Raw genomic sequence first — 23,423 nt, 5'->3', positions numbered from 1 at the left:
ACACATGCGTCCTTAGAGTTCTAAAAATAGAAAAACTTAAATGGAACCATAGAACTCGTCGGTGACATCACAACTAATTCAAGAGGGTTTCCCACTAATGAAGCATCGTATGACCTCGTATTGTCGCCTGCAGTAAACCTGATATACCAAAGATGCGTTGAGAACAGTCTCGGTAAAGATTCGTCTCTGATTTGTTATTGAAATCCGTAGTTGAAATTGTGGAACACGGAAGATAAGTCTCGATATTTTCATAATCATAGAATAGGGAGTGTATAGCGTTGTTTGATCGAACTGTTAGTAATCTACACGTCATGGCTGGCAGCCGTGTAGATCTCAAAGTTGTTCTTCTCGGCAAAGAATACGGAGGGAAGACTAGTCTCGTGGAAAGGTACCTGCACGACAGGTTTCACGGAGATGTGCCCTACCAAAACGTAAGTGTACGTGATATCAATAATACTAGTATGTTGTGTGATATTTGGTGGTATACATCATACCATGGTTTATGCGTCCATCGTGCCATGGACGTACTAGAGACGTCTCTCATCATGCTAAGTATTGAAATAAGGCATATGGTTTTAAGGTTTAAAGTTTGTTTGTTTTTGTTTTAAAAAAGAAAATATGTTTGTCTATTAATTGTCAACAGGGCACAGATCTAGAAGCAGTACCTACACACGAATTGGTGACGTCATAAAATACATGACCTTCAATCGGGGTCGTTTCCTCGGTATATACGAATTGGTATATACAAATTACAATAAAGATACTTAAGACATTACACATAAGGTAAAACAAATTACGTGACAATATAATGATAATAACGGTAATAAATCCTAGCTTAACAGTTGAACAGAACGCTCGTATAGTCAGTCGGGTGACGCCGAGGGTCACGAACTGTGTTGCAAAATGGCCGTGTGGTTGAAACTGGGTCATGGCGTGACGGGTGAGGAAGACATCATTAAACACTCAAAATCACAATAAAACGGGGAAGTGGTTGCATATTACGGCGTAGCCAACATGGGAAATAAAAAAACGCCCAATACAAACGACATGGGTTCGAATCACACTAGATACACACTCACCAGAACCGAAGCAATCAGAAACCAGCAATCGTTTTGGCTTTTCCGTTCAACTCATCGGAACACTGGAGTAGTTAGAAAAATGAACACCACTTAACGACCAACGTCGTGGCGTGGTACACAAGCGTGCCATCAAAATAAAACAAAATTAGCTTGAAAAGACAGTGGGTTCGAGTCCCGCTCAGAGCTACCGTAAAAACGTAAATCAAATAAACTGAAATCTCTCAAACCGTAAACAAGTAAACAAAGAACGTCGCAAAAAAATAATAATAAACCTCACAAAACTCCACCATACAAAACTGAATGAATAAATAATAAAATAACTAACGTCTTAAACTGGACGACGCACAATTTGTTCAACAGTTTCCAGATTGTGACAAGAGATAAACAAGACCCAAGTCAAGGTAAGTTTTGTTAAAGTGTCGATGGCGTTCCCTATATTACGAAAACAATTCAGGCAACAGACGAATATCTTCTGTGGTGTTGTTGAATTTATACTGTGTCTGCGGAATTGTTGATTGAGGGTTCGAAGCCAGCAGTTAACATTTTGTTAGAAAGTTTCACAATTAAATCAAATATCCAATGATACCAGTATATTTATTTCATTATTTTAACAACTTGCAATGGTGGAAGTTGGTCAAACACGAGTTCTTACACCTAAATAAGTATTAAATATTTGTCGACACATTTATTCTCTCAACCTTGTAGAGGTGGAAATTAATTAAACAACAGGTATTTACTCACAAATATAATGGTCAATATTTGTCCATACATTCATTCTGTCAATTTAAGAACTTGTAATTGTTGGAATTAATCAAATGAGAGTTGTCTACACCAAAATAAGTTTCAAATACTTGTCCATACATTTATTCTCTCAATTTAAAGGCCCAGGTATACTATAAATACGGTCCTAAACAATAGGGATTATTTCCTTGCTTGTCACGCTGTAGTAAACAGCTCCAGCCAAACTCCGGTAAAAACGTGTTTTCTTTAGCTTACAGGTCGATTATCTCATGACAAAGTGGATGTATGTGGCTATGAATATCACAGCAGTGACTGTGTGTAGTATTTATGACAATAAATAGTGTACGAGCTGAGATTTTGGCGGATAAAAGTCAAAAACTCGAACCGGCGAAAGGGACACGCTACTAATCTTGAATAATTAACTACTGTCAATCAAAGTCACGTGATGGTGGACCGCTGAAACAGGATGCGTCATAGGCTATGCAAGTGATTAACAACACTCATTAGTATAGCCACACCTCCAATTCTCACTTGCCCGGGGCAAGTGAATTGGGCCTTTAACAACTTGTAATGGTGTAAAATAATTAAACGAGAGTTGTCTACACCAAAATAAGTCTAAAATATTTGTCCGCACATTTATTCTCTCAATTTAACAACTTGTAATGGTGTAAAATAATTAAACGAGAGTTGTCTACACCAAAATAAGTCTAAAATATTTGTCCGCACATTTATTCTCTCAATTTAACAACTTGTAATGGTGTAAAATAATTAAACGAGGGCTGTCTACACCAAAATAAGTCTAAAATATTTGTCCGCACATTTATTCTCTCAATTTAACAACTTGTAATGGTGTAAAATAATTAAACGAGAGCTGTCTACACCAAAATAAGTCTAAAATATTTGTCCGCACATTTATTCTCTCAATTTAACAACTTGTAATGGTGTAAAATAATTAAACGAGAGCTGTCTACACCAAAATAAGTCTAAAATATTTGTCCGCACATTTATTCTCTCAATTTAACAACTTGTAATTGTGGGAATTAATCAAACGAGAGCTGTCTACACCAAAATAAGTCTAAAATATTTGTCCGCACACTTATTCTCTCAATTTAACAACTTGTAATGGTGTAAAATAATTAAACGAGAGCTGTCTACACCAAAATAAGTCTAAAATATTTGTCCGCACATTTATTCTCTCAATTTAACAACTTGGAATGGTGTAAAATAATTAAACGAGAGCTGTCTACACCAAAATAAGTCTAAAATATTTGTCCGCACATTTATTCTCTCAATTTAACAACATGTAATTGTGGGAATTAATCAAACGAGAGATGTCTACACAAAAATAAGTCTAAAATATTTGTCCGCACATTTATTCTCTCAATTTAACAACTTGTAATGGTGTAAAATAATTAAACGAGAGCTGTCTACACCAAAATAAGTCTAAAATATTTGCCCGCACATTTATTCTCTCAATTTAACAACTTGTAATGGTGTAAAATAATTAAACGAGAGCTGTCTACACCAAAATTAATCTCAAATATTTTCCACACATTTATTGTCACAATTTAACCACTTGTTAATAGTGGAAATTACTTAAACGCGACTTGTTTAATCAGTTGACATCAATGCAACTTACCAGCAGACAGTGCACAACAGAGTATCATTATTGAGCAATTATAAACAGGAACGTGTCTTGGCATTAGGGTTAGGGTCGGGTCAGGTATGGGCAACGGAATTATTAACAGGAACGTGTCTTGACATTAGGGTTAGGGTCGGGTCAGGTATGGGCAACGCAAATGGCAAACACCCAATTGGCAAGATGTACACTAACGGGTTATGGCATGCATATAGTTTACACAAGTAAAAACACAAAATTGGCAATTTTTTGGACAATTGTAACTCAATAATAGAAATATGTTGTATTTCTATATATATACACACTATATAGTCTTATCAAATGCAAACACATCCAGTCAATCCATTGTGGTCTTGTGGGTCAGTTCTCTACATAGTGATCAGGAGGACCTGGGTAAAATTCCCTTGCCTGCCCATCTTTTTCTCGCAAACACCATTTGGCAATAAAGCTAATTATGACAACAAATTATTTAGTTTGCATGACTACCCACATAGCTCAGTTGATTTGTACTATGTCAGCAATGTGAGCGATCGCTGGTTCGAATCCAGTATGTTTAGTTAGAGTTTTGAATGCTAGTGAAGACAGTGCTCCTATGAATAGGACTTAAATCCTAACTCCTGTGTGAAGACACTCGTGGTACAGTGGACAAGACAGTGCGCTGGGAACTCAAAGATCGCAAGTTCGAATCACGGATTGGACACTCCTACAAAAGACATGAAAGATGTTAAAAACATAAACAGCAGATTCAAAAACTCAAGTCAGGAAAACAGAACACAAGAATACTACCCCACATGGAAGTCGTCGAAGAACGAACACAGTCGAAGAACGAACACAGTTGACAGCTGTAGGTCATGTGCAACAACAGACACGAGGAGCATGGCTGCTCTCCAAATGGGTCCCTTCTTTTGTATTGACCCCCTAATGATTACTGATCCCCCTTTCTAACTCTTCCCCCAAAAGTAATATATCGCCCCTTTAAAAATGTATTGACCCACAAATTAATGAATATTCATGAGCACAGAAACTGCTACGTCATGAATAAATTAGCATAATTTTAAAAAAAATTGCATAAAGTGTAGGTACTCCTTCTGGAGCTCTGCCGGAAAAAGTTACTTTTGTACACCCCCAACCCTAACACCCTACCCCTACCCTCCAGTGCTCCCCAATTTAATTGTAGATGCCCCTTCTATAGTTATCCAGAGGGGGCATATACAATTGAATTGGGGTGATTGGTATGAGGGTTATGGTTAGGGGTAGGGGTACAAAAGAAACTGTTTCTGGTCTATGTATCCTATAGTCTGTATTTGTCTATACTGTAATGCATTGAATATTCACTAGATTTTATTTTCGCTATTTCCGCTGATATCAGTAAAATCCACTCAATTAAATTGATGTGAACATGTAAGGTGACAATTGAACTCGTTGATTCTCTGTCAAATTCGTAAAGATGGAAATAGTGAAATTAAATGTCAGTGAAAATAAATGATTTTACAGTATGACATTATACCAACAATTTCTAAGATTGGGGTTTGCACAGGTGTGATATGCGATGAAGTTCAAATGCACATTAAAGAAGCCGAGTGAATTGCATGTTTTCGCTAGTGTCTGTGCTTATTTGCAAAAAGAGCCTTTTTTCATTTTTGACTCCCATGTGCAAAGCACATAGTGGGAGTCTTTGCAGTTAGTTGTGTGTGTGTATGTGTGTCCGACTGTTCCACTGCTATCTCAAGAACCATACATTGGTTTTTGATGAAACTTGGTGCATAGATGCTCTGGGCCAATGCGCAGATTTGATTAGGTTTTGGTAAAAATCCATGCTCGTTAATTACCTAATTTGCATGATAATTAGCTAATTTTTAGCTGTTCTATGACAGTTCCACTGATATCTAAAGAACCACTCATTGGATTTTGATGAAACTTGGTACATAGATGCTCTGAATATATGCGCAGATTTGATTAGTTTTTGGTAAAAATGAACAAACCTAATTAGTTTGGGATAAAAATCTGTTCATATTAATTCCCTAATTAGCGTAATAATTCTAAATTTTTTGGTTCTAATCACATTTCAATTAAACTTGGTACATAGATTTTCTGTTACATTGTGCAGACCTCATTAGTTTTACACTCAAATCTGTTCATATTAATTTTCTGATTTGCATAATTGGTTTTAAGCTAAGTAATTTCAAATTATATTTAATGTGTCTCCAATACTCTCAGCACATGGGAGTTCTTTCTAAGCTTTCTTTGAATAATTAATTATAGTGAAATTATGACAAAGTGTGCAATTGTTTTGATTTGTTGAGACAGATAGCTGTTGTCTTTTCTGTGTGTAACACATTGCCCGCTGAAAGACTCCCTGAATAGTCAAAATGAATGGACAAAAACGGCGTCAGCAGGCATGTGTTAAAGCAATTGGGGTATAATTAGCAAGTCTTATAATGATTGCTTGATGGTGCTGAATTCATTCATTCATTCATTTTATAATAAATATTCACATAATTGTTCAGAAAATAAACATATAATGTTACTAATTGCTAAGATTACATGTATAAAATACAAACTCAAATTACTATTTTTGCATTTGTTTTACCATAAAAAGTTAACATAACTGACAACATTATCATAATAAATAACTTGGTGGTTGTATGCCAGAATTTTGTTCAGTAAGCTACCAGATATGTTTATACGTGATCTGATGGTGTTATGACCAAGGCTGGAGCTGTTATTCAATGCTTCATACATGTACCAGACTTTTTCAGCTTAACATTATTGTTTACATGTACTTTGGTAATTATTCTCTTGTGTATGATAACTATCAGTTTAGCAAAGTATAGGACTGGGTGGTGAATATTTTATATAAATTTACATAAAAAATATTCATGCTTCTATGAAATGGAGTAAATATATTTCATAGATCAGTACTCTAAGGAAACACATTACTGCATTAGGGCTAGCCTCAGACAACCCTTGAGGTATCCTGGCTGTCCATCAAAACACTAAGTAATTATGTCATTTTTTTCTTTTACTACTTTTAACACATGGCCTGCTAATAAAATTTTCCCCATTCATTCTGACTATCCATGAAGGTTTTTCAGACAATGATGTGTATATCTCACTCCTCACAGTTATCATACTTTGCAATAGGTGGTTTCTGTTCACCTGTCTAATATGTGAAAGCATGGAACCAACATCTGCCGCAAAAATCAAATGGTTTGATTTTGAACTTGAATTTTTTTTTGATAAATCAATTTCATAGTGTTGATTTTCAGAGTAGAATATGAGATCCCTGTACTTCATCAAAAATGACCATCACCAAATGTGGATAGCAATTAAGTTTTGAAATACCCTCATAATACCCTCATAATACCCTCCATAATACCCTCCATAATACCCTCCATAATACCCTCCATAATACCCTCATAATACCCTCATAATACCTCCATAATACCCTCCATAATACCCTCATAATACCCTCCATAATACCCTCATAATACCCTCATAATACCCTCCATAATACCCTCCATAATACCCTCATAATACCCTCATAATACCCTCCATAATTCCCTCATAATACCCTCCATAATACCCTCCATAATACCCTCATAATACCCTCCATAATACCCTCCATAATACCCTCCATAATACCCTCATAATACCCTCCATAATACCCTCATAATACCCTCCATAATACCCTCATAATACCCTCCATAATACCCTCCATAATACCCTCCATAATACCCTCCATAATACCCTCATAATACCCTCCATAATACCCTCATAATACCCTCATAATACCCTCCATAATACAAAATGTTTGTTGAATCCAGTGTACTGTTTTGGTGGCACTATGACATTGTCCTGTTTTTACGTTCAATTTTATTCATAACGCAGGATCTTACAGTGAACGAAAAACTGTCTATTATCACGCCCAGGCGAGCCCATACATGTAGGTTAAAATATCTTGATGAGATCTGATATGAGGTAATCTAATTGTATCATTCTGTCCGTGCTGCATGTTGCTGACTATCTTGCTGGAAATAGTTTTTTCTGATTGGCTGCTTTCTGTCCATGTGTCCATCATATATCTGGTGACTTTTTTCTTACAGACAATAGGGGCAGCGTTTGGTGCTAAAAAAGTGGAAATTGGTGGGAAAATGATTACAATGGGAATTTGGGTAAGCATCTTAAATCTTTTCTTTCAGTTTGATTAAAAATGAATAATTACCACTGGAGTGTTATTCACACAGAAAATATTGTTTGCATAATTAGTCAGACCTTACAATATGAGGTGAGGGATCACTCCACTCGATAATCGGTGCCTAAATCAAGAGCCAGAAAAGCTAATTATCACTCGCAGGTGCTTGTGTTTGACCAAGCCTGGTTAACGCCAGGATAGCATAATAAATGCCATTTTATAGATAGATGGCAATACAGCCCTGTCATGTAGTCCCAAACGTGAATATGGCATTCAATGTTCGGAACTGTCGAACTGTCGGAACATAATTTTAAAAACAAACAAAAAATAAAATAAAAATAAATCATAATTTTTTCAATTCAGACCATCTCCAAAACATTTTACTACCTGTAGTATAGCTATCCTAAACAATTGTGTCACTGTATTCATTAGAGCCAAGTTCAGCTGCAAGACCATTTTCAAAAGACAAGGTATTCGTTTTTTGGAATGCGCTGATATTTTTGTGTTTTTGAATGTCGCAAAAATATTGTTATTGTTGACTGCATACCATGGAATTCAATTGATGCATCTCTTATTTAATCACCTGACCACAACAACTACCGGTACATCACTTTCATAGTCACATCTCTTTAACTTTTGACTGCCAAAGTCAAGTTTTGTCACTTTTCACAAACTGAACTTGTTGTTTTAAGACATGTGCATAGCATTACATAAATCCCAAATGTTGTTCATTTTATTATTAAAATCAAACCGTCCTACAAGGTATACCAGTAATGTAATATCTAGTTGAAGCATCCCAGCCTAGCATGCTTGTTCATTTTATTATTAAAATCAAACCGTCTTACATGGTATACCAGTAATGTAATATCTAGTTGAAGCATCCCAGCCTAGCATGCTTGTTCTTTTTTCATTTCGAAATGGGGTTTCACTTTACACAGCAATCAAAGCAAATGTTGTTATTTGGGATAACATGTGAATCACATTCAAACAAACAAACAGAGATTATGTTAATCGTGTTTGTACAATGTAACTGTTTCATTCTACGTTGAGAAATCAAGGCCTGAAAACAGTTCAAACGGCAATGGCTAAGTATTAGAATCACCAACTACACTGCTAACAAGCAGTAATTATAGCTTTATATTATCTACATTATATAACTATAAAATACAATATTTACAGGTTTCTCATCATCATCTGTTTGTTGTCAGTTGTTTGTTTCGACCATTTTAGAGCATTTCAATATTAGCGCAAATCCAGTCAATCAAAATAGTACTGTACTAATATACAATATATTCGTCAATAGGACACAGCAGGGTCAGAAAGATATGAAGCCATGAGTAGAATATATTACAGAGGTGCCAAAGCTGCTATAATATGCTATGGTAAGTATTGTAGCTCAACATGATTCTCATTATGCCAGTACATGTATATATGCTATGGTAAGTATTGTAGCTCAACATGATTCTCACTATGCCAGTACATGTATATATGCTATGGTAAGTATTGTAGCTCAACATGATTCTCACTATGCCAGTACATGTATATATGCTATGGTAAGTATTGTAGCTCAACATGATTCTCACTATGCCAGTACATGTATATATGCTATGGTAAGTATTGTAGCTCAACATGATTCTCACTATGCCAGTACATGTATATATGCTATGGTAAGTATTGTAGCTCAACATGATTCTCACTATGCCAGTACATGTATATATGCTATGGTAAGTATTGTAGCTCAACATGATTCTCACTATGCTAATACATGTATATATGCTATGGTAAGTATTGTAGCTCAACATGATTCTCACTATGCTTTTACATGTATATATGCTATGGTAAGTATTGTAGCTCAACATGATTCTCACTATGCCAGTACATGTATATATGCTATGGTAAGTATTGTAACTCAACATGATTCTCACTATGCTAATACATGTATATATGCTATGGTAAGTATTGTGGCTCAACATGATTCTCACTATGCCAGTGCATGTATATATGCTATGGTAAGTATTGTGGCTCAACATGATTCTCACTATGCTAATACATGTATATATGCTATGGTAAGTATTGTAGCTCAGCATGATTCTCACTATGCCAGTACATGTATATATGCTATGGTAAGTATTGTAGCTCAACATGATTCTCACTATGCCAGTACATGTATATATGCTATGGTAAGTATTGTAGCTCAACATGATTCTCACTATGCCAGTACATGTATATATGCTATGGTAAGTATTGTAGCTCAACATGATTCTCACTATGCCAGTACATGTATATATGCTATGGTAAGTATTGTAGCTCAACATGATTCTCACTATGCCAGTACATGTATATATGCTATGGTAAGTATTGTAGCTCAACATGATTCTCACTATGCCAGTACATGTATATATGCTATGGTAAGTATTGTAGCTCAACATGATTCTCACTATGCCAGTACATGTATATATGCTATGGTAAGTATTGTAGCTCAACATGATTCTCACTATGCTAATACATGTATATATGCTATGGTAAGTATTGTAACTCAACATGATTCTCACTATGCCAGTACATGTATATATGCTATGGTAAGTATTGTAGCTCAACATGATTCTCACTATGCTAATACATGTATATATGCTATGGTAAGTATTGTAACTCAACATGATTCTCACTATGCCAATACATGTATATATGCTATGGTAAGTATTGTAGCTCAACATGATTCTCACTATGCTAATACATGTATATATGCTATGGTAAGTATTGTAACTCAGCATGATTCTCACTATGCTAATACATGTATATATGCTATGGTAAGTATTGTAGCTCAACATGATTCTCACTATGCTAATACATGTATATATGCTATGGTAAGTATTGTAACTCAGCATGATTCTCACTATGCTAATACATGTATATATGCTATGGTAAGTATTGTAGCTCAACATGATTCTCACTATGCTAATACATGTATATATGCTATGGTAAGTATTGTAGCTCAGCATGATTCTCACTATGCTAATACATGTATATATGCTATGGTAAGTATTGTGGCTCAACATGATTCTCACTATGCTAATACATGTATATATGCTATGGTAAGTATTGTGGCTCAACATGATTCTCATTATGCCGATACATGTATATATGCTATGGTAAATAGTGTGTCTCAACTATTGGGGGAATATGAGCAGAAAAGCTACCGGTAACAACCCCCTCCCTCCCCACACGCACACACAAATCTTCACGTCCTACCATCGTTGTAATGACACACATTTCATTAACTTTTAATATACTTGAATTAACTTTTAATATAGTTGCGATATGAACTTGACTAAAACATGTTCCCATAAAGGGTTGCGTTTTAATTAAGTTTAATTAAATAAAAGGTGAATATCCCATGACATAAGATAGAAATGTTTGCGAAGCTTAGGTTCAGTAAAGTGGGAAGGTATGGTACAATTATATTAATAATAATATAAATTGAACCTTACCTTCCCCCTTTACTAAACCTAAGCTTCGCAAACTGGACTTAAATTTGATTAAATATTAATATAAATTATGGAAATAGTGAGGGTCGTCACAATGTAGGTCCTGTCATCACAAGTCGGTGTAAAGTTAAATTGAAGTCGTCACAACATTGGTACCACACATGCGCGCACACACACACACACTGTTGAATGCCATTATTTACTTGTATATAGGAAATTTTATAGCTCCTGTAATGAATCGACAGTGGAATTTCATCTCATTCGTGAGGATTTTGACATGTCAGATATTTTGGGTATTTTTGACACATCAAATTACTTGGGTAAGGATTTTGACATATGTCAGATCCTTAGTAGATGGGGATTTTAACACGTTGGATTCTTTAGGTTGGCATTGTGATACGATAATAAAATAAAGGTAAAAGTTCTCTATCCCGTCCACACTTACTCCCCTGGATCGATAGATGCATTGAGATATTCCCATTTATACATGTATGCTTGTTCCACTTATTTATTCTTAATGACTAACTCGATAGGTCATGCATGCTTTTATTTGACGACACTTATAGCATTCTAACCACAGTCCCTCTATCATGATAGTGGGGGACTGTGTTCTAACCGAACAATTCTTGTATATTGGCAGATTTAACAGATTACACTAGTTTTGAAAGGACAAGGTTTTGGGTGAATGAACTGAAGACCAATGAAGAGGTGTGTTTTCAAATCAGATTATGCTCCCAAAATGTAGCTCTCAGCAAGGCCTCTAAGCTTATATGATGCACCACTGGTGCATGTTGATAATGCAACCAGTAGTGTTAATTCACAGACTCATCATTGATGCAACAGAAATTCATACATTGATATATAGTGACTTTGAAAAACATCTTATTATAGTATAGTTCTTAGTAAAATGAAAGAAAAGAAGCGTAAAATAACAGAAATCAAGGTCAAAAACTTTTTCATTTGTGCCTCAAGACATCTGCATAGTCATATACAATTTCATGTGTTTCTTTTGCCAGCAGTCAAGAAGCTGTCTCAACTTGATTTTTCGGATTCCATTAGGACTTGGGATCCTTTTAAAATTGGACTCATTGGAGGGCAACTTGATAGTAAGAGTTTAACTGCTCACTGTTCAATTGGGATGATACATTGTCAAATATTTTTCAATTTTTTTTTCCTTAGCACTGTAAAATTTACCTGTCTGGTACAAAGTATGATCTTGTTGAGAATGATAAGAAGAATAGAAAAGTAGATTACCACATGACAACAGATTTTGCTGACGGTAAGACATAAATAAAATGTTCTTGAAAATAATAATTGTTTGGGGCTGGAATGAAAAGAAAGACTACTGACAAAAGACAGAAGATGATTAGCCCAATATCGTGCTCAAGGGCAGGAAACTTTTTGTCAAATTTCATACAGATCTGCTATGCTGAGTGTGTAGTAGGTGTGATAAACTTAATCATGTCTACTTTTCTTTCTTCTTTTTTTACCTTTATGTTATTATTGTTTTATATATGATGTAATTTCAAACATCCTAGTGCAGTGTTCCCCCCAGGATTTTAAACCACTGTGGCGGATTAATTTGCATAGCATTTGCATAATAATAGAAATTGACCAAAGCATATTTACACCCACACAATAAACAACATATATTTTCAAAAACAAAGTGGCAGATATTTATTTGCTTCACACAGTGTTATAAACACTTTTATTTTGGGCACTTTTGTAATATTAATGAGCTCGGTCTCAGTGCAAATATTTTTTTTATTGGAGTCGAAATATTACGTTTCATAATTTTAGAAGAGTTTGAATTTAAAAATGAAACATTCTCGAAATGCAAATGCTGCAGACTAAAATGAAACAAATAAATTGTAAAAGGTTAAATGAAACTCATCAGGATTATGTTCACGACTTTCATGATCTTATTTACTACAAAATTCTCGACCACATAATTATTCGGCGGATTGCTGGTTATTATTCCGACCATCAGCTTCTACAACGTTTACATTTACAGTAATGAACGAACAATTAACACTTCCAAGCAATCATCTAAGTTACGACGTGACATAACTTACTTCGCGATGTTATACACCAGTTATACCAATAATTCCTCTTACTCAGTCATGATGCCATGCAAAAAATGTTACTTTTTTTTTTTATATGAAAAAAACGTAAAATTTGAATTAGTTTTATCGGGAGCAATTATTTTTGATAGTTGTGACGCATTAGTTGACCGTTTCCATGGTGATAGCTAATTTTGAGTGCCGGTCGGGCCGACCAGCGTGACGAGATCCCCAATGAAAATAGCACTATTGCGGTCTTGCTAACCACCGTGGCGGTGTCAGACCGGTGTGGCGGCAAATCAAAGCACTGTTAACATACTGGGGAGAACACTGTATTGGCAGAGAATGGACAGTAGATCAATGTTGTTACTAACTAAATATAAATATATAATCCTATTGTAAACTTTTGTTGATATTATTGTGGTATTATAATTGAGTCAAGACAAGTCTTGCCAACTGGTATATCAATGTTACATGCTTATCTTTATTTACCTTACCGTGTATTCAGTGTTATTTCCTTGTGCTGTTGGTATATATACATTAACCCATATCAATGTTTACAAATTTGAAATATATTATTTCCGCAGAAATCCATGCTCAAGTTATGGAAACCAGCAGTAAAACAGGATATCACATAAGTAAGTTTGTTTGTGTGAGTGATTGCTAAGCTTGGGCCATGCATATTTAGATTTCTGAATGATAGCAGTATATGCAGCCAAATCATGCTGTCATAATAACTGCTGCTTTCAAAAAAATAAGTCTGTGTCTTTTATAGTAATCAATCAAACCTAAACTAGTCTGTAGACGAGAGTAAAACACAAACATGCGATTATCTTTCAGTCATTTTGGACTTTTCATAAAAGGTCATTTACCCAAACCCGTGTCAGAAAGTTGTCATTTGGAAGTGGACAGGTCTATATATATGAGACCCTTAACATTCTTCTGCCTAAAGGTTTGACTGTTTTCTGTCATCACATGCATTGACGTCTCAGTGGTCTCATCCACCATGCATCCCCTCTACTTCATCAAATTTAATTATTATTTTGAATTCTTCGATATGATACTTTAATATTATATTCATATGCTGGCTATGTGTACCGGTAGTTGATATACACTGGATACTAATACTTGATCTGTTTCTATTACAGAGGAATTATTTCAAAAGATTGCCGAAGATTTTGTAGATGACCCTTCTAACCTAGAAATAAGTAAGTTTTGAGTACTGAACACTGAGATCACATGGTTGTCGTTTTATACTGGGATCTCTGAGTCATTTTCTAATTTTGTTCTTTTGATATTTTTTCAATCCTTGTGAATTCGAACCAAAATGACCTTTGCAACACCAAATGAATAAATACAGGATAATATGCCAGGTCACATAGTATATAAGAATAGCAAAAAAAAGGCTTTTGTTTGCCGATATATCGATTTGTTCTACTAGTAGTATATCCTCCTTGTACCAACATTCATTACTCATTTGGTAACTCAATTGGCTTTCTTAAAAATAAACTAAATCAAAGAAAGCTTAGAAAGAACTCCCATGTGCTGAGAGTATTGGAGACACATTAAATATAATTCGAAATTACTTAGCTGAAAACTAATTATGCAAATCAGAAAATTAATATGACCAGATTTGAGTGTAAAACTAATGAGGTCTGTGCAATGTAACAGAAAATCTATGTCTCCAAGTTTAATTGAAATGTGATTAGAACCAAAAAATTATGAATTATTATGCTTATTAGGGAATTAATATGAACAGATTTTTACCCCAAACTAATTAGGTTTGTACATTGTCCTAGAGCATCTTTGTACTAAGTTTCATTGAAATGGAATAATTAGCACCGTGAAAACTCCAAAATTTCGACCCCGCTAAAAATTCGTCCACCTATTTATTTGCCGGGTTTCGGTGTTTTATTTACTTCCAAATTTTCGACTCCACTAAAAATTGCCGACTCATTCTTATTCGAAAATTGCGACCAGTTTTAGTTTTCCCCCAAACGAAAAAAAAAACGATGTGAGCGTTCAAACGGGACCTTCCTCAAAGGCATGAATCCGGGTTTCTGATTGACTGAGAGATTTTTATTTTATTGGTAACGAAAATATATTCTAAATAAACGAAGTTTCAAATAAAAACGAACACAAAAATCTCGGCATGCTGCGTTTCTGAATTGTTGATTATTACTGTACTCAGTAGTGATTATAATAATGTACACAAAATAAATTTGTTGAATGGTTATGAAATACAAATAAAAGTCAACTTAGTTTCATCGTAAGCGAATGATTCCGGTCTCGTATAAACGTTTGATGCTGTAGGATATCCGCCATGTTCTCTTAGGTCAAATAGGTCAAATCGCTAATTAACCAATCAAAAAGCTGGATGATGCCAACGTGTTCAAATTACCATAGCTTATTTAAATATGTTAATGTTATTGAACGCAATGCGGAAGAGATTGATGTTGTAGTACGATATTTTGGCTTGGATTTTGATGCGAAAACGGCATGATTTTTTTAAAATAAAAAAATTAGTTGTTTTTAAAAAATAAACTGGTCATCTGAAGAATAATTTAACATTGTTCACAGTGATAACAGCTGATTCTCGAAAGGAAGCTTACCCGCTCACGCTGGTCACGATAAAAATCATACACGTGTACTCTTGAATAGACAGACGTCAATGACTACAGTAAAACTTAGACTCTATTTTAGCCGGCAGGATTGATTGAAATGTCCGAAAAATGACGCCAAAATACACCTTAAAAGTCCCATTTTATTTTCTTAAATCCCATTTTATTTTTTAATCCAAGGGCGAATTTACGGCAGAATTTGGTTCCTCAAATAAGGGACACGTGAGCTTTGATTCTAACCGGATACATTGCACTGGGTCGGGGAGATCGTTTGCTAAACTTCCATGTATCTTTTGTCCAATGGGTACCTGTACTTCGAACATTCGCAAGTTTTCCTAGGTAGTGCGAGACAGCTTTGTCTTTTGACCTATTAGTTTTGTGCTGACCTCTTCTCCGCGTCTTGATGTTTTGTTTTGCTTGTCATAATACTCACTGATTGATGACTTTGTTTAGATTTTGAGTTACAACTCGGCCACGACCTTTGCTTTTACCGTGAAACATGAGGAAGTTTACGTCAATTGACCGACATTGCATTTTTTAAAAACTAATGAAGCACACTGTCTATCATCCCCATTTTTTTTTGCTGATTTCTATTCTGAAAAATTCGACCGTCCGAAAATGCACCTTAATTTTGACTCTAAAAACACGTCACATTTCTAACACCAATTATTTAAAACCGGTCGAAATTTTGGAGTTTTTACGGTACTTTAGATATCAGTGTGAAAGCTTAAAATTGGTTAATTATGCAAATTAGGTAATTAATATGTACAGATTTTAACCCACAATTATTCAGGTCTGTCTATTGTCCTACAGCATCCATGTACATTCATTGATATGTGATGTATAGTACCTGAGATATCAGTGTGAAAGTTGGTTAATTATGCAAATTAGGTGATTAATATGCACAAATATTTACCGGAAACTAATTGGGTCTGCATAATTCTAGATTCATTGAAATGTGATGATTAGTACTTTAGATATCAGTAGAAAAGCTGAAAATTAATTATGCAAATTAGGTAATTAATATGCACAATTATTTACCCTAAAACTAATCAGGTCTCTGCATAGTCCTAAAGGATCTATGTACCAAGTTTCATTGAAATGCGATGATTAGTACTTGAGGTACCCGTGGAAAAGCTGAAAATTAACTAATTATGCAAATTAGGTGATTAATATGCACAAATATTTATCGAAAACAATCAATCTCTGCATAGTCCTTGAGTATGTAAGTACCAAGTTTCATTGAAATGTAATGCTAACTACTTATATCAAATGCTGAAAATTAATTAAATATGCAAATTAGGTAATTAATATGTACTGATATTACCATAAAAACTATCAGGTCTGTGCAGTGTCATATGACATCTATGTACCAAGTTTCATTGAAATGTGATGATTAGTACTTGAGATATCAGTGGAAAAACCGAAAATTGACTAATCATTATGCAAATTAGGTAATTAGTATCCACGGATTATTACCAAAAACTAATCAAAACCTAGCATTAGTTCAGAGCATCTATGTACCAAGTTTCATCAAAATCCAATGAGTGGTTGTTTAGATATCAGTGGAACAGTCATGGAACCACTAAAAAATAGCTAATTATCATGCAAATTAGGTAATTAATATGCACGGATTTTTACCAAAAATTAATCAAATCTGCGCATATGTTCAGAGCATCTATGTACCAAGTTTCATCAAAATCCAATGAGTGGTTCTTTAGATATCAGTGGAACAGTCATAGAACAGCTAAAAATTAGCTAATTATCATGCAAAATAGGTAATTAACGAGCATGGATTTTTACCAAAACCTAATCAAATCTGCGCATTGGCCCAGAGCATCTATGCACCAAGTTTCATCAAAAACCGATGTATGGTTCTTGAGATAGCAGTGGAACAGTCGGACACACATACACACACACATACACACATACACACATACAGACACACTAACTGCAAAGACTCCCATTTTGTGTTTCGCACATGGGAGTCAAAAAAACGCAGTTCATGCAATATTAAATTATTTTTTCTTTAACTCTTGCAGAAGAACCAAATACATTGAATATGTATGAAAGTGCTTACAAGAAGAAGTTTTGCTGCTGATGTCACTGGGAATATACCATTCCTCACGTTCTGATTGAACAATATCTCTAATTGAATCATATCACGAATCAGGATCCATCAATTGAAATGTCAATTCACACAATTTTCCACAAAAAAAGAATAATGTTTTCATGTTGTTGCTGTATTCGGTGTTTGTATATCTGATTAGCATCAATACTAAAACAGTCTCACTAAATATATCTCTAATGTATTCATTTTATGATATCGTTTGTTATTTTGTCTGAAGTACAGACCTCTGAAGTACAGACTATAACTTATCTACACAGGTTGACAAACCTATTTATCTTATCACAAATGTTTTATCTGACAATAGTTTAACACTCCAGGAAAGGAGGTTTCTATGAGGTGAATTAATATTAGTTTATTATGAAAGGAATTATCAGATACTCAAATAGAATGTTATAGATCTATGATAGTGTTGAGTACAATTAACTGTATGTGCAATATTGCTATGTACCAGTAACACTCATTCTAAGCCAGGAAAACTGTAAATTGTAATCAAAACCACACTGGACCTGACTGTCTAACAAGATGGCCAAGTTAATTTATCATCTCACTATTCTAGCATCTTTCGTGCTGTCTCCATATATTATATGTCTATATGCACACAAGCAGCCATGTTGTAGTGTACTGACTGTACTTACACCACACACACCAGTAATTGCTATACCATAGTGTATTGACTGTGCTTGCACCACATACACCAGTAATACACCACACAACAGTAATTGCTATACCATAGTGTATTGACTGTGCTTGCACAACATACACCAGTAATACACCACACACCAGTAATTGCTATACCATAGTGTATTGACTTTGCTTGGACCACACACACCAGTAATACACCACACACCAGTAATTGCCATACCATAGTGTATTGACTGTACTTGCACCACACACACCAGTAATTGCTATACCATAGTGTATTGACTTTGCTTGGACCATATACACAAGTATCTGCCATACCCAAGTGTATTGGCTGTACTTGCACCACATACACCAGTAATACACCACATACCAGTAATTGCCATACCATAGTGTATTGACTGTACTTGCACCACACACACCAGTAATTGCTATACCATAGTGTATTGACTTTGCTTGGACCACATACACAAGTATCTGCCATACCCAAGTGTATTGGCTGTACTTGCACCACATACACCAGTAATACACCACATACCAGTAATTGTTATACCATAGTGTATTGGTTGTACTTTGTACTTTTGCTGTCTCCATATATTATATGTCTATATGCACACAAGCAGCCATGTTGGAGTGTACTGACTGTACTTGCACCACACATACCAGTAATTGTTATACCAAAGTGTATTGACTGTGCTTTGAACCACACACCAGTAATACACCACGTACCAGTAATTGCCATACCATAGTGTATTGACTGTGCTTTGAATCACACACACCAGTAATACACCACATACCAGTAATTGTTATACCAAAGTGTATTGACTGTGCTTTGAACCACACACACCAGTAATACACCACGTACCAGTAATTGTTATACCAAAGTGTATTGACTGTGCTTGGACCACATACACCAGTAATACACCATGTACCAGTAATTGCCATACCATAGTGTATTGACTGTGTTTGGACCACATACACAAGTAATTGCCATACCCAAGTGTATTGGCTGTACTTGCACCACACATACCAGTAATTGTTATACCAAAGTGTATTGACTGTGCTTTGAACCACACACCAGTAATACACCACGTACCAGTAATTGTTATACCATAGTGTATTGGTTGTACTTTGTACTTTTGCTGTCTCCATATATTATATGTCTATATGCACACAAGCAGCCATGTTGGAGTGTACTGACTGTACTTGCACCACACATACCAGTAATTGTTATACCAAAGTGTATTGACTGTGCTTTGAACCACACACACCAGTAATACACCACATACCAGTAATTGCCATACCATAGTGTATTAACTATGCTTGGACCACACACACCAGTAATACACCACATACCACTAATTGCCATACCATAGTGTATTGACTGTGCTTGGACCACATACACCAGTAATACACCATGTACCAGTAATTGCCATACCATAGTGTATTGACTGTGCTTGGAGCACACACACCATTAATACACCACATACCAGTAATTGCCATACCATAGTGTATTGACTTTGCTTGGACCACACACACCATTAATACACCACATACCAGTAATTGCCATACCATAGTGTATTGCCTGTGCTTGGACCACATACACAAGTAATTGCCATACCATAGTATATTGGCTGTAGTTGCACCACATACACCATTAATATACCACATACCAGTAATTGCCATACCATAGTGTATTGACTTTGCTTGGACCACACACACCAGTAATACACCACATACCAGTAATTGCCATACCATAGTGTATTGACTGTGCTTGTACCACACACACCAGTAATACACCACATACCAGTAATTGCCATACCATAGTGTATTGACTGTGCTTGGACCACATACACAATACACCACATACCAGTAATTGCCATACCATAGTGTATTGACTTTGCTTGGACCACACACACCAGTAATACACCACATACCAGTAATTGCCATACCATAGTGTATTGACTGTGCTTGGACCACATACACAAGTAATTGCCATACCATAGTGTATTGGCAGTACTTGCACCACATACACCATTAATACACCACATACCAGTAATTGCCATACCATAGTGTATTGACTGTGCTTGGACCACACACACCAGTAACACACCACATACCAGTAATTGCCATACCATAGTGTATTGATTGTGCTTGGACCACATACACCAGTAATACACCACACACCAGTAATACACCACATACCAGTAATTGTTATACCAAAGTGTATTGACTGTGTTTTGAACCACACACACCAGTAATACACCACATACCAGTAATTGTTATACCAAAGTGTATTGACTGTACTTGCACCACGTACACCAGTAATACACCACATACCAGTAATTGCCATACCATAGTGTATTGACTGTACTTTGAACCACATACACCTGAAATACACCACATACCAGTAATTGCCATACCATAGTGTATTGACTGTACTTGCACCACGTACACCAGTAATACACCACATACCAGTAATTGTTATACCAAAGTGTATTGACTGTACTTGCACCACGTACACCAGTAATACACCACATACCAGTAATTGCCATACCATAGTGTATTGACTGTACTTTGAACCACATACACCAGTAATACACCACGTACCAGTAATTGTTATACCAAAGTGTATTGACTGTACTTGCACCACGTACACCAGTAATACACCACATACCAGTAATTGCCATACCATAGTGTATTGACTGTACTTTGAACCACATACACCTGAAATACACCACATACCAGTAATTGCCATACCATAGTGCATTGACTGTGCTTGCACCACATACACCAGTAATACACCACATACCAGTAATTGCCATACCATAGTGTATTGACTTTGCTTGGACCACATACACAAGTAATTGCCATACCCAAGTGTATTGGCTGTACTTGCACCACATACACCAGTAATACACCACACACCATTAATATACCACATACCAGTAATTGCCATACCATAGTGTATTGACTTTGCTTGGACCACACACACACCAGTAATTGCCATACCATAGTGTATTGACTTTGCTTGGACCACACACACCAGTAATACACCACATACCAGTAATTGCCATACCATAGTGTATTGACTTTGCTTGGACCACACACACCAGTAATACACCACATACCAGTAATTGCCATACCATAGTGTATTGACTTTGCTTGGACCACACACATCAGTAATACACCACATACCAGTAATTGCCATACCATAGTGTATTGACTTTGCTTGGACCACATACACAAGTAATTGCCATACCCAAGTGTATTGGCTGTACTTGCACCACATACACCAGTAATACACCACATACCAGTAATTGTTATACCATAATGTATTGGTTGTACTTTGAACCATGTTAACCAGGAATACTACTTTTTGGCTTGTCGCTAAGCTTTAACAGTTTTCGTTTTGTTTTTTCATTCATAACAAAAAACAAAACCAAAAAAAAACGTTTTTTTTCAGATCAAGACACTGTGTGGTTGCATGGTCAGTCTAATAAATGAGCTAAACAGAGTGTTTGTGTTTGAAAGCAACATGTAGTTATTTATGATATGTACATGATTCCACAGGTATTGTCTTTTAATACAATGTTATGTAACACACAACCCGCAAAGGGGATCCAAAAAAACACCTAAAACTCCTCAAAAGTTCAATAAATCGGTAGTTAACTACCGTTAGCATCCTAATAGCTATACTTTAACTATCAGTAATACAACACATACATCAGTAAGTGCTTGAACTCTTGTAAATATAAATGTGATATAAATTTGCTACTAATATTATAAATGTTCTCAAAACAGCGTTTATTAAATAGTCAATTAATGATATGTCACTGACATTAAAATAATACAGTGTCACTATGTAGTCTTCCCTCTCTGCCTATTCTCTTCCTATTATCATTAAAGAATAAATTGAACATTTTAGCTTTGCACATCACCTGCTGGAAATGAGTAGGATAAAACTGTACAGCAGGCTTGAGTTGTATGAACGTGATTGAATATTGTGTTTTACAGTAATTATAACACTAACATTTCCAATCAAGATCAGCATTTTTTTATTTTCCATTTTCAAATATATATCTGTTGTTAAAAATGTGCTTGTGTTATTTTTATTAATGAATTATTTTCAATCAAGTTCAAACAAATATATGCCACCACCTGTCTGTGGGTGGCAATACATCGACTGTACAGTGACAAAACATAACATTGTATAATGAGAATGAGTCATGAAAAATATATAATTATGTACTACTGGGAGAACAATACTGATGTGTTTACAGTACTTTATAACTAACTAATTAACTAATTTATAACTACATTATGTAGTAGTTGTAATTAAACCTCACCGTGTCAAACTTGTCAATGAATTGTGACACACAGCATGGTTGGAGTGTAGTTGGTACGCATTATGTAAAACATAATAAAAACACTGAATGACGAACATTTGAAGTTAGTAATACGATGCGTTACTTGATGTGGCCAAGGGTTTGCTAATGTGGTTATGAAAACTATATTGTGGCCAAGGCTTTGTTAATGTGGTTATGGACACTATTTTGTGGCCAGGGGTTTGTTAATGTGATTATGGACACTATTTTGTGGTCAGGGGTTTGTTAAGGTAGAAGCCTAGTCATAATTTTTGACAAAATTGGTCATAAATCGCATGACAATGTTTATTAGTTTATTATGTACAATCATGAAGATAATGTCCCATGGTATAATGAAATAGCATTATTTTTTGTGTTACAGTTACGCTTTTTGAGAAACGTGTCCCAATATTTCTTAACAAATTTTAATTTTAGAACAATTCCATAGAACATAATGTTAAAG

General features: G+C 35.3%; 1 protein-coding gene across 2 annotated transcripts; it reads left to right on the top strand.

Moving 5' to 3' along the window:
• Nucleotides 1-28: 28 nt before the first annotated feature.
• LOC102807923 (ras-related protein Rab-24-like) lies at nucleotides 29-23,037 on the top strand. Of its 2 annotated transcripts, none has more exons than XM_085504167.1 (8): nucleotides 29-431; nucleotides 7,566-7,634; nucleotides 8,958-9,036; nucleotides 11,780-11,847; nucleotides 12,319-12,418; nucleotides 13,790-13,840; nucleotides 14,351-14,410; nucleotides 17,866-23,037. In XM_085504167.1, the coding sequence occupies exons 1-8, from the start codon at nucleotides 312-314 to the stop codon at nucleotides 17,922-17,924; spliced, it is 606 nt and encodes a 201-aa protein (XP_085360293.1). In that variant the 5' UTR covers nucleotides 29-311; the 3' UTR covers nucleotides 17,925-23,037. The 2 variants fall into 2 exon arrangements, with proteins under 2 accessions (XP_085360293.1, XP_085360292.1); XM_085504166.1 differs by having other exon boundaries at nucleotides 29-437.
• Nucleotides 23,038-23,423: the final 386 nt, after the last annotated feature.

This window comes from Saccoglossus kowalevskii, chromosome 10, assembly GCF_978046115.1.
Source record: "Saccoglossus kowalevskii chromosome 10, keSacKowa6.1, whole genome shotgun sequence".
NCBI lineage: Eukaryota > Metazoa > Hemichordata > Enteropneusta > Harrimaniidae > Saccoglossus > Saccoglossus kowalevskii.
This window is presented reverse-complemented; position numbering and strand designations above follow the sequence as displayed.